The sequence below is a fragment of the Xenopus tropicalis genome, chromosome 4 (assembly GCF_000004195.4).
Source record: "Xenopus tropicalis strain Nigerian chromosome 4, UCB_Xtro_10.0, whole genome shotgun sequence".
Taxonomy (NCBI): domain Eukaryota; kingdom Metazoa; phylum Chordata; class Amphibia; order Anura; family Pipidae; genus Xenopus; species Xenopus tropicalis.
Window position 1 is genome coordinate 59,068,173 of NC_030680.2, and position 16,480 is coordinate 59,084,652.

General features: G+C 42.1%; 1 protein-coding gene across 2 annotated transcripts in view; it reads right to left on the reverse strand.

Annotated features, from left to right (window-relative positions):
- Positions 1 to 16,480, reverse strand: part of LOC100486268 (sulfotransferase 2B1) — a 77,154-nt gene that overhangs the window by 6,090 nt on the left and 54,584 nt on the right. The window contains exons 2-4 of one of the 2 annotated variants that reach the window (XM_004913583.4): positions 12,476 to 12,744; positions 2,123 to 2,331; positions 645 to 771 (exon numbers count right to left, since the gene is read on the reverse strand). In XM_004913583.4, the coding sequence (XP_004913640.1) occupies positions 645 to 771; positions 2,123 to 2,331; positions 12,476 to 12,614 (475 nt within the window). In that variant the 5' untranslated portion in view covers positions 12,615 to 12,744. Of the gene's footprint in view, positions 1 to 644; positions 772 to 2,122; positions 2,332 to 12,475; positions 12,858 to 16,480 lie in introns of those variants that run through there. The other variant, XM_031900787.1, reaches the window with a different exon arrangement.

The window sequence follows — 16,480 nt, forward strand, 5'->3', positions numbered from 1 at the left end:
CAGCTACTTCATTTACCAGATACAGGTTTTTAAAATGTGTGCTAAATTACAAATAAGACTCTTTAATTCAATATCTGAGATAGTATATAAAGGGAGAAGCAACACCAGAATACTGTAGAATATTTATTATACTAGTAATTCTCATTTAGGTATTAGTAGTATAAATATAAGGTCTACTTTCCCTACATAGGTAATATATTGTTGTCTCTTTTTAGGAATGGAATGAATCCACAATTTTAGAATTCATTAAATAACTAATCCACCACAAAAGTTTGTCCAAATCCCAAACCGAGTCCAAACCCTAATTGTATAGTGCTGCATATGCTGGAACTTTATAAATGCAAGTTATTATAAATAACAATAACAAACCTCATTTGCATATGCAAATTAGCAACATTACTGAAAATCGTCAGAAAAAAAATCATCAACTTCCAATCTTAAGTCACATGATAATCAGGGTATGGATTTGGTTTAGCTAGAAGGTTAGCAACAAGGGTCTAACAGTTTTTGATGTAACAACAAAGCAACAGGCAGACTAGGAAAAGATTTTTGCCTGTGTTTATATTTAGAACTTCCACTTTGCCCTTAAATTTGGGACAATTGCCTTTCTGCCTTAGTACAATATTAACAGATTAATCTCTAACCTCTTCCTTCTAGAAACTGCTCCAGAAATTCTGGAAAGGTTTGAGGATTTGGTAAGAATCTGGCCATCTTGTGGAAGAAGTAGTAGGACACAGCCACATCTTTGGGATTCCTTGCAACATAAATAACCTGGATGAAAGCAGAGAACAAAAATAGGGGAATGAATGACCATATAACATTTACTAATAAACTGTAATATTCAAAGAAGGGTTTGAATTTGGCTCAGTATTATTTTTTTGTAGGATTCAGTAGTTGAGTCAAATGCAAAAATTTTGGCAGATAAACAGTTTTTCTATGCAGTTGTCTAACTACCATAAAGCAGACCCAGTAATCACAGGGGAGCCTGGAGGGGCCAGGTCACAGGATCTTCTGTATGGTAGTCCCTCTCCCAATTGTGTTCTGCCGTAAACAAATCAGCGGGCATCCAGGGCGGGGTGATGGGTGTGTGCAGAGAGCAGCACACATTGGCCCCCCAAACTTCACCCCCTTATCAGTGACACCGCTGTTTTCATGGCATTATCTTACCATATATTTGAAAATGAAGGAAAGAAACTAGTCTGTGAGTTAAAAGGACAGATCAGCATAAAATGATCTTTTAGTAGATTGTTGACTGTGATATTCACATAATAATTCAATTGTTGGAGATCACAGACCCCAGCAACTAGAAAACAGATTAACTTTGTGAATATATACATTTATCATTATTATTGTACATTTTTATCACTTTCAGTTTACATCCTATGTTACTCATTTTCCACTTGGCCATTAAAACCACTGCTCAGCGGGACCTTAACAACAAGTAATGAAGTTTAAAACTGGATATCAGATGTACAGTATAGCAAGTTACATGGGCCACAAAAATAATATAAAAAGTTGTAGTCAAGGTAACTGTAATTTGTAGTTATATCCACTAGATGGCAGCAACCCCAAATATTTTAGGTAGTTAGGTATGGCAATTGGATGTTTTTACAGTTGGGAGGCTTGCAGAAACTTTATAAAGGAGTAGGGAAAGAAGAAAGGCTTTCTGGCTAGACTAACATTTAAGGTGGACCAATAGCGATCCACTTTTTTTTTGTATTAGCACAAGTAGCTATTCTTCACAGAAAGATTTAGCCAAATCCTGAACTGAATCCAAATACAAACGCTAATTAGCAAAATCCCAGTAATACAAACATAAAATAAAATAATATAAAATTGGCACCTTCTGTTGTCATGTGGTCTAAAGCCGCATGAATTAAAGGTCTATATTCTGTTAAGCTCAGGTTAGAAACTGAGGGGCTTTTGTAAGAACTGCTGGGAATTGTGCAACATGTCCCAACACAGTACAGATGCTATGGGGGCACCACCTTGCTGGGTAGCACCTTTAATAGCCTCTAACAGCTCAGCCATGGGTGGTAAAACCACATAATAAATAACCAGGCATAAATGAACAGTAACATAAAACAAAAGACACTCCTGAACATTCTATCCGGGAACTTACTTTTGCTTTAGACTTTTGCAGTGCTGGTGCCAGTACATCACTGGGAAGGTGGGTTGTAATGATTCTGGGTCCATTCTCTTCTGTAATGAAATCCTTAAAGTATATATGCTCAAGCCAGGGGGCACGCCTCCAGTTAGGGACAGTTGTAGCTATTTCTGCATCCCCTCTACTGTAAATCAAAGTTAAAATCTCCTGCATCCAGGTGGTACCTAAAAACATAGAAAGAAAAATGCTATTGTAGGCAACATGATGAAAGGCTAAATGTGAATAAATATATGTGTCTGCTCATGAAAAGTTTGAAATTCACTTCTCATAGTTTCCCTGGCGTACCTATATGTGGGCAAAAATTGGATGTCAATCAGGAAGTTTGATATTCCTGTCAGATCGAGAACCACATCAACCCGTTTATGCAATCTGATAGCTTGTATTTCCATTGTCATAATCCTATAGGTAGGCACATTGGGGAAAAGATCCACTCAAGCAGATCTACTAACGGAAAGGATGTAAAAGGGCAATATTTAATGATATATATATATTCCAGTTTGGGGAGTGTCTTTAATAGGTCACTTAACATAATATAACTATCTGGGGGTAACAGGAAGCAACTCAGACACTGTTATGAAAGGGTGGTTTTAAGAGGAAGTATTGCAAGAATTAAAATGGTGCAAATCAATCAGAAGAGCACATTTACTTACCGTGACCCAATGAGCAAAGTGCAATTTTGGACACAATTGCAATGTTTTTTCCCACAAATCACCATTTTTGCCAGAATCCATGCATCATCAAATGCGAATGCCAGAACTGAACTAGACAGAATTGAACCGCATCGATCGCAAATTCGTCCAGTTTGTCCAGTGCATGCAATTGCTCTGCTATTTTTGCACTCTGCCTTTTGTCATTTCAGGTGTTTGCTCATGTCCATAATGGTGTTCAGCATGCAAATGATGTTAATGATTCTTTAGCCAAAAGTGTGCTTGTCTTTTGTAGGGATGTAGCGAACATCGCCAAAAATGTTCGCAGACCCGTTCGCGGACTTTCGGCAAAACTCGCGAATATTCGCGAACTTTGCGAACCCCATAGACTTCAATGGGAAGGCGAACTTTAAAACCTAGAAAAGCCATTTCTGGCCAGAAAACTGATTTTAAAGTTGTTTAAAGGGTGCCACGACCTGGACAGTGGCATGCAGGAGGGGGATCAAGCAAAAATTTCTCTGAAAAATACTTTGTAAAAAAAACGCAAAAAAAAACGCAAAAAAAAAAACCCGCAAGCTATTCCTATGTATACGCAAAGGCGAAAAAACGCGTCGGAAAAAACCGAGGCGAAAAAACGCGGCGCAAAAAAAAAACCGCGGCGAACCCAAAATGGCAAACATCGCCAAAAGTTCGAGAATTTCCGTGTTCGCGAACACCCGATGTTCGCGCGAATTAGTTCGCCGGCGGACAGTTCGCTACATCTCTAGTCTTTTGGTGCAAAGCGGTGCTGCCTGGTCAGGAGTAGCTTCAGGGTAAGCACAGCACCATGTATCAATAGATGCAGCTCATTTCAGAGTAGAAGGGAGAACTGATTGTTCTATAAATGTGCGTGTATTGTGCCAGCACTGTAACTATAGTAAGGCATAGCCAAGTGTAGCCTGTCATTTCCTAAGGCCTATAGTATAGCAGCACCCGGTAGCAGACTTTAAATGGGTTACTTTTTATCTGAGGATTATTCCACCCAAACTAGAAATTGTAACACAGAGTGACACACAAGGAAACAAAACAAAATATTTTAGCCTGCGTCTTGTTACATGTTACATGCTGCTCGACTGGCATTGTTCTACATTCAGTGGGTAGGCACTATTAACACTGTTTAGCAATGTTATAAAAGTACTAAACTTTGGCCAGGTCTAGTTACCCATAACAACCAATCAGATTTATTTTTTTCAAACAGCTGACTAGTAAATGCTCCTTGATTATTGGATGCTTTTAGTGACCAGTAGCAATCTTTGCCCCTTTGGTCTCTTTACTCCAATGGTCTCTACTTGCTTAGGTCAACTCCCTGGTGTGCTATTGCAAAAGGACTTATTGTGTAATGAACACATATTTGTCAATGCATTCAGACCTCTAGAAACAAAAGGATTGTGCATTGAAAAGTCTGCCTTGAGCTACTTTAACAAATATGTCCCCCAAAACCCTAAAAAAAAAACCTTCATTCCTCTTCATGCTGGCTATTGGGTACTTTCCAGGCTTTTTGGGAGAGCCTACGACTCGTAGTACTTTGTATTGTAGGTCTCTAGTCAATCAGCAGGGAATCAGTCTCTATTTCCCTGCGTACAGAAAGAGCTGTAGCTACCCACATTCTTTATTGCTTCTGGGCTAACACGCTCACCACTTACTAGTAAGGACAATAGACCAAAAAGATCTTGGGGAACTCCAACACTGGTGTAAAACAGTCCTTTTAGCCCTAACTGAAATCAGGCACTTAATTTTAAAAAATCCAGGTTGTCCTTTTAATATACAAGTCATAATTATGACTTTTAAAGTCAGAATTATGACTTTAAAAAGTCGAAATTATAATTTTTAATCTCATAATTATGACTTTAAAAAGTCATAATTATGACTTTTAATCTCATAATTATGACTTTAAAAAGTCATAATTATGAGATTAAAAGTCATAATTATGACTTTTTAAAGCAAGGTGAGAGATATAGCACAGGGTATGTGTCATGATGTCTGTACAAATATGGTCTAGATCAGTGCTGTCCAACTGGCGGCACACAGGCAGGGTAGGGCAGGCAGAGTATGGAACACACAGGCAGCACAGGGCAGACAGAGTATGGCACTCACAGGCAGGGTAGGGAAGGCAGAGTATGGCACACACAGGCAGGGTAGGGAAGGCAGAGTATGGCTGGTTTTTGCTGTACCATTGGGTATGGTCATGTGATATCATGGTTTCAAGTGGGTGTGGTTTAAAAAGGGGAGTGGTCAAACTGGCTTCCATTATCGGCCCTCCACCACGTAGAAATTCCGGCCCTCGGTACCACAGAAGTTGGACAGCACTGGTCTAGATTAAGGAAAGATCCTGCACACTATTTCTCAGCAGATATACATAGCGCCATACGAATTAGGTGGTAAAACATGCATAAACAGAGCAACAAAAATAACCGGAATGCAATATTTTGTGCTTATATTGAAGGAGCAGCAGTTACTGACATGTTTGGGGAGTAAGGAGATCAGCTAGGCGCAGTGCTGTCCAACTTCTGTGGTACCGAGGGCTGGAATTTTTCCAGCCTCCGTGGTGGAGGGCCGATAATGGAAGCTAGTTTTGACCACTCCCCTTTTTAAAACCACATCCACTTGAAACCACACCCATGTTATCGCATGACCATAGCCATATTAATGGTGGTAGTACAGCAAAAACCTGCCATATTCTGCCTTCCCTACCCTGCCTGTGTGTGTCATACTCTGCCTTCCCTACCCTGCCTGTGTGTGCCATACTCTGCCTTCCCTACCCTGCCTGTGTGGCCATACTCTGCCTGCCCTACCCTGCCTGTGTGTGCCATACTCTGCCTGTCCTATGCTGCCTGTGTGTATGGCACATACAGGCAGCATAGGGAAGGCAGAGTATGGCACACACAGGCAGCCTACAGTGACGCAATGCTGGCACTGCTCCTACAGTCTACAGCCTACAGCCTAAATCTGAGGTGTTAACCATGCAGGGGGCCAGTACTGATACCATTTAAAGCTTACACAAAGGTAAACCATCAAAGCAGCCAGAGAGGTGGGGGGCCACACAGAGGGGGGTCGCGGGCCGCCAGTTGGACAGCACTGAGCTAGGGTAAATAAAAGACTGATTGTGGCATGTTTGATTTTCTGTCTAATAAACAGTACCCACTCTCCACTGATGTTCAGGGCTGAATCGTCAGATATGGAGGTAAAAACAATATAAATGGCGCCCAATCAAAATTTTTAACCTGGCCGATTAGCGAGACGACTGATATCCACAGCCGTGCATATTGTACGAAACAAGGTTTCATACAATTTTGGTGCGTGTATGGCCGGCTTTAGACAGAGAAGGAGAGAAATCCAAATACAGGCAGTAAATTATAAATAGTATAGTACCTTTAAGCTTCAGTTTGCTATTCTTTTTTTTTTTTTGGAAAGCACCCTGTACTGGTGTGGAGTAAAAAAGAAATCCCAGGTAAATTCCTGCTCAATTAAAGTGGAACAAACACACAAGAAATAAACCAGTGCCCTGAAAGTAAGGGGAAAACACAAAGACCAAAGAAAATACTTCTCAGTGCCTTAATTCATTAGCATTAAATACAGTATATATCATAATTCATTCTATAAAAACACCTGCCACATCTGTCTGTGAATTATGGAGTCACACCCAAAGTACAGGGGTGCAAAAGTGCACATTTTAATCAAATATTTGTACTTCAGCATTTAATTATTTTTTCTCTTGTAAAACTAGTTGAACTGGAACTACCAGAACTAGCAACTGGTGTTTGCCTGAGTTTATCTGTTCAGATAACCTTCAGAATGACATGGCCAGTGATTTTTTTAGGCAAGTGGTAATTAGTACCAGCACCGGGGAGAAGGGTAGCTTGAGCTACTGGCTCTGCAGCAATCTTCCAAACACAAGCTGGTGGAGAAAAAGCTAGTTTAAAGGGGTTGTTATCCTTCACATTAACTTTATGATATGATAATGTGATGTAGTATGATGTATGATTCTGAAACAGTTGGTCTTCATTTTTTATTTATTATTTTTTAATAATTTAACTTTTTGTTCAGTAGCTCTGGAATGTCTTCAACTATCTGATTGCTAGGGTCCAAATTACTCTAGCAACCAGGCCTGAACAGGAAGATAAGCAATAAAATGTAACAATAACAATAAAATTGTAACCTCACAGAGCAATAGTTTTTATACTGCTGGGGTCAGTGACCACCATGAAACCTTTAAAAAATTAATCACAACTAAACAATGCAGGGTGGGGCAGGCAGAGTATGGCACACAGACAGTCTAGTGCAGGCAGAGTATGGCACACACAGGCAGTATAGGGCAGGCAGAATATGGCCACAGAGCCATCTTGTGTGGAAATCAAGTGCACAATTTAAACCAGGAGACTCTGCAGTTTTATACAAAAGGGGAAGCCTCAATGGGACGTGCATATATGCCAATTTTACCATGTGAGTGTATTTTTAACTTGATTTTTATTATTAAAGAAGGTATTTTACACTATTGCTGTTGTATAAGTCCTACAGTTTGCACCTGACAGAGGACTTCACTGCAAAAGATTTTGTATATGCAAGCTGTGAAAGTTAAAGTTGTGAGTACCCATCCATAAACAGTAGCTGGTAAGGTTATTTGACTTTTAAACCCCTGGTACAACAGTGATCTTTATCCACTTAGAGAGGGTCTCCACATCCTGTGTTGCCTACATAGATCCCAGCTGAAAGTGGCGGTGTCTAGTTAATAAATATCAAACTATATTTTTTCTCTGCTTGTCTTCCCTGGAGCCTATGTGTGCTGTCTCTTATGTTTGGTAAAACCTGCTTCTAAGCCAGAAATTCAAAAATTAGTACCTGCTTTAAGGCCACTGGTTAGTGAGCAAAATGTTGCTTGCAAGCCACTGGTTGGGATCACTGCTCTATAAGATGCCTATATAGAAATATGGGACCAGCCTTGCATATTGCTTGAAATATATATTTCAGCCTCTGTCGCCACTACTATTTGCACTGGCCTTTGAATCCCTTTGCACAGGCAGTTCGGCAACATCCCACCATTCAGGAAAGACACATTGGGAAGAGGGAGGACACATACAGTTATATGCAGACATTAATATAATGCATACATTAATATAATTAGAAGATAGAGCCAGCTTATCACAGTGCCTTTTTAGCCTAACCCAGTGTTTTTCAACCTTTTTTGGGCAAAGGCACACTTGTTTCATGAAAAAAATCACGAGGCACACCACCATTAGAAAATGTTAAAAAATTTAACTCTGTGCCCAGCAGCAGTGCCCCCCTAGTACATTGGTGCCCAGCAGCAGTGCCCCCTAGTACATTGGTGCCAAAAGCAGTGCCCCCCTAGTACATTGGTGCCCAGCAGCAGTGCCCCCCTAGTACATTGGTGCCAAGAGCAGTGCCCCCCTAGTACATTGGTGCCAAGAGCAGTGCCCCCCTAGTACATTGGTGCCCTGCCTACGGCACACCAGGCAACATCTCGCGGCACACTAGTGTGCCGCGGAACAGTGGTTGAAAAACGCTGGCCTAACCTATACCTTTTCAAACTTATTGGGATTGATAATTAGCTCCACCAAGTCATTAATCTGACGAGTAGGCTTGTCTCCTGATCCCCACAATCCTTTCGATATTTCATTCCCAGTGGTGGACCAAATTACATACCTGGGAGTAAAAGTAAAACTACCCCTAACCAAATACTACTAATTAGCTCCACCAAGTCATTAATCTGACTAGTAGGCTTGTCTCCTGATCCCCACAATCCTTTCGATATTTCATTCCCAGTGGTGGACCAAATTACATACCTGGGAGTAAAAGTAAAACTACCCCTAACCAAATACTACTAATTAGCTCCACCAAGTCATTAATCTGACTAGTAGGCTTGTCTCCTGATCCCCACAATCCTTTGGATATTTCCAAACCAAATACTATAGAGGCAATGTGCACTTATTGAAAGATAAGATAGCAACTAAACTTAAGGCTTGGGAATGTGTTATGCTGGCCCCAATGGGCAGAATCCAGATGGTTAAAAAAAAGGTTTACATATATCCTTTTTCAAGGCCCCCTTTGTGTTGCTAAGAGCTCCTTTACTAAACTTGATTCATTGGTTTGGCAATTGATATATGCCAGAACAAGTCCTGGGCTAAGTCTAACCACCCTTTCTAGAGACAGGGACAAAGGAGGGTTAGCCTTCTCTAATAATTATATGTATTACCTGGAAGCACAATTAAGTCACTTAGCTTCTTCGGTAGAAGAGACAACAAACAAGATTTCAGTTACATAGACTGGGTATTTCATTTACACAGTTTCAGTGGTTACTAATTTAAAAAAACTGCTTGTTCAGCTTATCATAATGTCAACATGCCTGAATGATACGACTTAACTAGATACAAATTTTTTGAATCACTGGCTTCTATCTTCAAACACCACTATGGCATAGTTATTGGTTCCCAAATGTTGCTAGACTAAGCATTTTAAACCCTGAAACAGACTTTTTCTCTCCCCTCTAAACAACAGCTTCAATACCTGCAGGTTAAAATAAGTTTATTAGCAAAACACACCAGGCTGGGTATCCAGCTAACTCAAAGCCTGGTACTGGACCAGGTGTTGTGTGGATCCTCTAACGCAGTGCTGTCCAACTTCTGTGGTATTGAGGGCTGGAATTTTTCTGGCTTACCTGGTGGAGGGTTGATAATGAAAGTAAGTTTTGACCACTCCCCTTTATTAAACTGCACCCACTTCAAGCCACACCCATGTTATCACAAGAGCTTTGAAGACCATACCCACATTAATGGTGGTAGTGAAGCAAAAACCCAAATGGTTGGTTCTCACTGCAGTTTATTATGAAGTTTATTATGTCATATTAAGACACACCCTTAAATCCATATGCCTCCTCCTCCCCTGTGGATAGCACAGCAACCCCAGAACATAATTACACACCTTAGGGACCTTTTAATGGCTATTTCCAACAGCTAACAAACTCCCAAAACCTCTTCCAAGTTCACCTCCCACAGGAAGCATAGGGCTAGCAGACTATGGCACACACACGCAGCATAAGGCAGGCAGAGTATGGCATACACAGGCACGGTAAGGCAGGCAGAGTATGGCACACACAGGCACGGTAAGGCAGGCAGAGTATGGCACACACAGGCACGGTAAGGCAGGCAGAGTATGGCACACAGGCAGGCTAGAGCAGGCAGAGTATGGCACAAACAGTCAGCACAGTGCAGGCAGAGTATGGCACACAGGCAGGCTAGAGCAGGCAGAGTATGGCACAAACAGTCAGCATAGTGCAGGCAGAGTATGGCACACACAGGCAGCATAGGGCAGGCAGAGTATGGCACATACAGGCAGCATAGAGCAGGCAGAGTATGGCACATACAGGCAGCATAAGGCAGGCAGTACATACAGTGAAACAATGCAGGCAGTGCTCCTACAGTCTCACCGGTGTGAACAGGTGAACAATGTGGGTGCCTACAATCTGAGGATGAGGTGTGAACAGTGCAGGGGTAAACAATGCAGGGACTAAAAGATGTGAACAATACAGGGTATTACAGCCTAAATCTTAAAGTTTACACAAAGGTAAGCAGTCACAGCAGCCAGACTGCTGGGGGGCCACACAGGGTGGGCTGCAGGCTTCCAATTAGACAGCAACGCTCTAAAATACTAATATCAGCAATGTATGCCAGCTTACAAGGCAAGCTATTCAAAAAAGCTCTTGAGAAACTGAAAGATAAATAGGAAAGCCATTTAGGTTCTTTTGATTATGATGACTTGGAGGAACTCTTAAACTCTTCTCTCCTGGTATCTCTTAACTACAGAAATAGGATGATATAATTGTATTTTGTGCACAGAGCGAGCGTACTACACTACTCCTGCTAAGTTGCACCAGATATTTTCAGGAACCTCTTTAGAATGGCCCAGATGTCATACAGAAAATGCTTCCCTGATACAGTACATATGCTGTTGAACTGTACGGCCTTAACCCCATTCTGGACTATGGCTTTAGCTAAAATTGCCTACAAAATCCCAGGCACTCCTCCCACCTGCTTACTGAGCATGGGCCTTAAGGACTGCTTCTGCAGCATCAAAGTTTTTCTGCTAGCGAATGTTTATTTTTAGCCGACAAATAAATTAAACAGAACTGGAAAGAACCACTACCTCCCTCACATGCACAAAGGCTATATAAAGTAAATTAGTCATGTACACTATAAAATTAAATATACAAAACCAGGGGATCTAATAAGAAACATAAATCTGGGGCAAGTGGCTGGTGTTATCCACATAAATAGTGCAACCCGTATATTCTTAATGGTAGGAGAAATATGCCACTAATGTAAACAATACTGTTGGTTGATTGCCTGTACTATAAGCTGTGTAGCGGTCACTTTATAAATAATTTTGACTAATGCACTATGTAAAGTGCATAATACAGGTATTGGATCTGTTATCCAGAATGCTCTGGACCTGTGGTTTTCCAGATAAGGGATCTTTCTGTAATTTGGATCTCCATAACTTAAATCTGCTAAACATCATTTAAATATTGAATAAACCCAATAGGCTTGTTCTGCCCCCAATAAGGGGTAATTATATCTTAGTTGGGATCAAATACAAGATACTGTTTTATTATTACAGAGAAAAAGGAAATAATTTACAAAAATTAGAATTATTTGCTTAAAATGGAGTCTATGGGAAATGGCCTTTCCGTAATTCGAAACTTTCTGGATAATGGGTTTCCGGATAAGGGATCCCATACCTGTAGCTAATGCATATGATGACTTTTTTGTTATTATCTACATAAATTTGCCTGAATTAAAAAAAGAAATATATATTTCTGGGGTATGCTTGTGGGATATGTCAGCACACACTAGACTTCAGCAGTTTATAAAAGCAGGAAAACCGAGTACTTACCTGCAGCAAAATGTATGTCTTACAAGAAGTAATTGCCTTGTATTGCACCATAAGCAGTGTATAACTGGATCTAGCAGTGACAGTACCACATACCAAACCATGTGTGTAAATGCTCCAGGCTAGAGGTCAAGGATCATTCAAGGTGTGATACCCTGTGTTTTAATCTTGGCTCCCAGATGTTGCTAAACTACATCTCCAGGGCTGTATTTAGGTCCAGCTCCACCCTGGGCACCTGACCTAAATACACTCCCTAAGTTGTGAAAGTGACATCATGCACAACAAGCATATGACATTACTTCCTGCAGTGTGTGACATCACATCATGACAGTGATGTCACTTCCACAGTGCACTGCAGCGCACACCACTCACTCCCCCAGCTCCATTGCCAGATTTCCCCAGGAACTCTGTGGAAGAGGCTCTGTTTTTTTTTTAATTTAAAAAATAATTCAAATATATAGGCCACCCCCCAAAAAACTGCTGCCCTAGGCACAGGCCTATATATAAATATGGCCCTGTATATCTCCAAGGGTATTGCAACATACATTTACTAATAAAATCATGCAGGGAGTTGTGATGTAGCATTATGTGCCAAGTTTAACAGGACACATGTGCATACTGTTTGTTATTCACAAAAATGTCAAAGGACATGCTGCCCCCCCCGCTTCCTTTGCGTCCATATAAAGGCTTATTTGCTACTCAGACGGACATGGTACTGTACCTGATTTGGGATAAGTAACAATGACAATATCCTCTTCCTTGAAATGAAAGTCCTGAGCATACTGCAAGGACTCCTGGGTGTGTAAGTGACCGGGCAGCAAGATCCCTGCAATAGTTTCTGTAACATCCATTCTGTCCATCACTCCTCACAACTTCCCCTGGCACATGAAAGTTGGAACAGCAGATTAGTTCCTGCCCCACAGATGCCGGTGGCAGACAGGTTATCCCTCAGTTGTGCTGAACAAGCGGCGGCTGTGAGCTCATTTTAACCTGCAAGTGAGTACAGGAAACTTGAAGGGGAAGCACCCATTTCCTCTGGTTACAAACGCCAGAAAATATAAGCAGGCTGGAAAGGGGCTTTTAGAAACCACACGCTCAGACCACATTGCCTCCTCCCACCATGCCCTTGGCTTGACAGCCAGAGGCTTGTGCCCTCCTCCATTTGATAAACGCAACGTTTTTACAAGTGTAATTGATGTTTAGTATTTCTTTGGAAATAAAGGGAAAGTTCACCATTACAAAACTTCTTTTTATTCAACGCATTTCTAGATAACTTTTTACAGCTGCTTTATTTCTGCCCTATTTCACTTCTCCAGGAGCCCACCTACTTCCCCCCTTCCCACATACACTGGAGGCAAACTCCAGCTGAATTCCTTTTCTTGCTGTCTGGTGTTTTGGAATGCAGTCTCACTCTGCCTTGTTCTGTGTGGTGTGGAGAAGGGGAGTTGTGACAGGACAGAGGAAAATGAAATCATTCACAATAGGAAAGCACAGCAGACTACACTTGCACAAATTGCACAAGGCTACTTGCACAAGTTGAATGCAGCAGGATGTGTGAAACAGCTCCCAGTTACAGGCCAGTCTTAAGGTGACCATACATGCTAAGATCCTGATATCCCCACCTATGGGTGGGCAATATTGGGCTAATTCAGTTGTTTGTCCCTGGGGACAAATGATCGAATTGAAACAACGGTTATAGGCGTCCATCAGTTAGGGGACGGCATCAACGAGCCAATGCGGTCCCCGATCTGACTAAGTTTTTAAACCTGCCTGATCGAGATCTGGACGATTTCAGGCAAGATATTGGTCGGGTATGCCCATCGTTAGTGCCCATAAACAAGCAGCCTGATCGGTCTAAGGGAATATCGGCAGCTAGAATCGGCCTGTGTATGGCCACCTTTACACTTTTTGGAGTTCATCGGTCCCAAAGAGGGTTCGCTGTTCAGCCCATGTAGAGTATAGTGAGTTTTACCTCAAGCCACTAGAGGGAAAATTCACCAAAGAAAGCACTGTCTAATGCAGGCAGCACTTGATTCAAAGCGCAGTTCACAGGTCTTAATGTCCGAAACTGAGCACCTGTGGCTATTTGCACAATGCTCTACGCAGTGGGTAAAGTGAAATGGCTGATTGTGGCATGGAGCATTGCAAACGAGCCCTTATGTTTTCGAGTTAGGATTTAGCACTTTCTGCTCCGCTTTCTCAACATTATCCTGAATCCAGCTGTCAAGTAAACAAATAAATGTACATTAATGGCATGTCAAGGTCAGAAAAATTAGGAGTTCTCACGACTTTTCTGAAACTTTTTCATTTTAGATATTTTCTTGTGGAAACAAATTTATTCAAATTTTAAAATTAAAAAAAATTAGAAATGTTAAAAATTTTGTAAATCTGGAACACAGCTAGAGCATGTGCACATCTATGAGCTTTCCAGCTTACTTGGGTTGTAAGGGTTTTTATGTTTCCAGTTTAGCCATGATATAAACTAATAAATACTTATTCTAGCTAATTTCCTTACCACTATGCTAAATAGCCTTTGGTTAAAGCACTCTCCATATTCCTATGCACTGTAACTTTTATCTGCTGATTTGTGAATGATTGTAGAAATGGACTACAGCGCGTGGGCAGCACTGAACCAAAATGCAAATGAGACAGAAAGCCTTAATAAAATAAAGCCATGTTAAGTTGTTCCACCTAAGGACACACACACCACATGCTTATGAGCAAATGAATAAAAGAAAAAAATAATTATGTGGCTTTTGAGGTCCTTCATAGAGCGACCAGGGCAGTGGCTTATGAAATCAATACCAACTACAGACTGATTTTACAGTTTTTGGGGCTTGTCAGTGGATCTACATGAACAACATCTGATACTGTTTAACCTACAGCCATCATAGAGATTTTGACCATGACCGTGCAATACCCAAGCTCCTTGCAGGAAATATATGAAATAGTAAAGGTGCTAAGTGGCAACTCAAATGTCTTGCACCCACTCTCCTATAGTCCTGTTCAGTTAAACTTGTTTGAACCATTGAATTGTTTCCAGCATTTGGGCGGACACCACATAAACACATGCAAGATAGTACTTGAAAATGAACAGCTTTCTAAGAGAGCCTATGGCCTGGGTGGAGATTCATTTTATCTGGTGTTTATGTACTTATGTACCAGTGGATTATTGTCTGTTCAAAAATACCCTAGTAATGAAAGCAATGAATGCAGACATGTGACCTTTTAAAGGTGGCCACACACGTGGCGATTTTACATCTTTAGATGTAAAATCTGCCACTAACCATTCAGGGCTGAAACAGCAGATAAGGAGGTAGAAACAATAGGATTTCTGCCGATTCAGCCCTAAAGACAGATTTTGCTCAGGCGCCTTCTATGGTGGCTGATCAAAATCTTTTAACCGGCCCGAACGGTTAGTCGACCGACATCAGCAGCATCCTGCGATATCGGTCGACTCACCGACTTGCCATACACGCACCGAATATCGTACGAAACCTCGTTTCGTACAATATTATCGATGTGTGTGTGTATGGCCAGCTTAAGAATTGCTTGCAGTTGGCTCTAAATAGGTTTTTATCCTGCCCATGCAAATATTTTTTTTGTTTCTTTTTCAGATGTGACCCATGTTTAATCAGTGTCCCCTTATGACAGTGTTTCATTTTTTTTTTTTTATAAAACAGGGTGTTGGGTCTTCTGTGTAATTGTCATAATTTCTTTAGAGTATATGGAGACTCTGAGAAGGCAGTGGCGTAGCGAGGGGGGTGCCGAGGGGGCTATGGCCCCGGGCGGCGTATCAGAAGGGGTGGCGGCGGCTCCTTCTCTCTTACAGGCAACAGGCGCTTTTATAAGGTTGCGCCCGTGCGTATGACGTCACACGTCAGCGACGAGGCGCAACCTTATAGAAGCGCCTGTTGCCTGTAAGAGGGAAGGAGCCGCCGCCGATGGTCTGTTGGGGGTATGTACCATGGGGGAAATTGGGGGCACTGTGTGGGGGCTACTGTCTATGGGGAAATTGGGGCACTTTCCATGGGGGGGGCCAGGTCTTTGTGGGGTATTGTGTATGGGGGCACTTCCTATTGGGGGCACTGTGTATGGGGCAATTGGGGCTCTGTGTGTCAGGGCACTTTCTATTGGGGGGCAAGGTCTTTGGGGGGTATTGTCTATGGGGACACTGTGTATGGGGCAATTGGGGCACTGTATATGGGGGCACTGTGTATGGGGGCACTTTGTATGGGGCAATTGGGGGCACTGTTTATGGGGGCACTGTGTATGGGGGCACTTTCTATTGGGGGAACTGTGTATGGGGCAATTGGGGCACTGTGTATGGGGGCACTTTCTGTGGGGGGGGCAAGGTCTTTGGGGGGTACTGTCTATGGGGGAACTGTGTATGGGGAAATTGGGGCACTGTGTATGGGGGCACTTCCTATTGGGGGCACTGTCTAAGGGCAATTGGGGCTCTGTGTGGAGGGGGCTGTCTATGGGGACACTGTGTATGGGGCAATTGGAGGCACTGTCTATGGGGAAATTGGGGCACTTTCTATGGGCAATTGGAGGCAATGTGTGTGGGGGGCACTGTGTATGGGGCAATTGGGGGCACTGTGTATGGGGCAATTGGGGGCACTGTGTATGGGGGTACTGTCTATGGGGCAGTTGTATGGGGGGACCGTGGCCAGAATAGTGTTAGGGGGGCCTGGCCAGCATAGTGTTAGGGGGCACTGTGGTA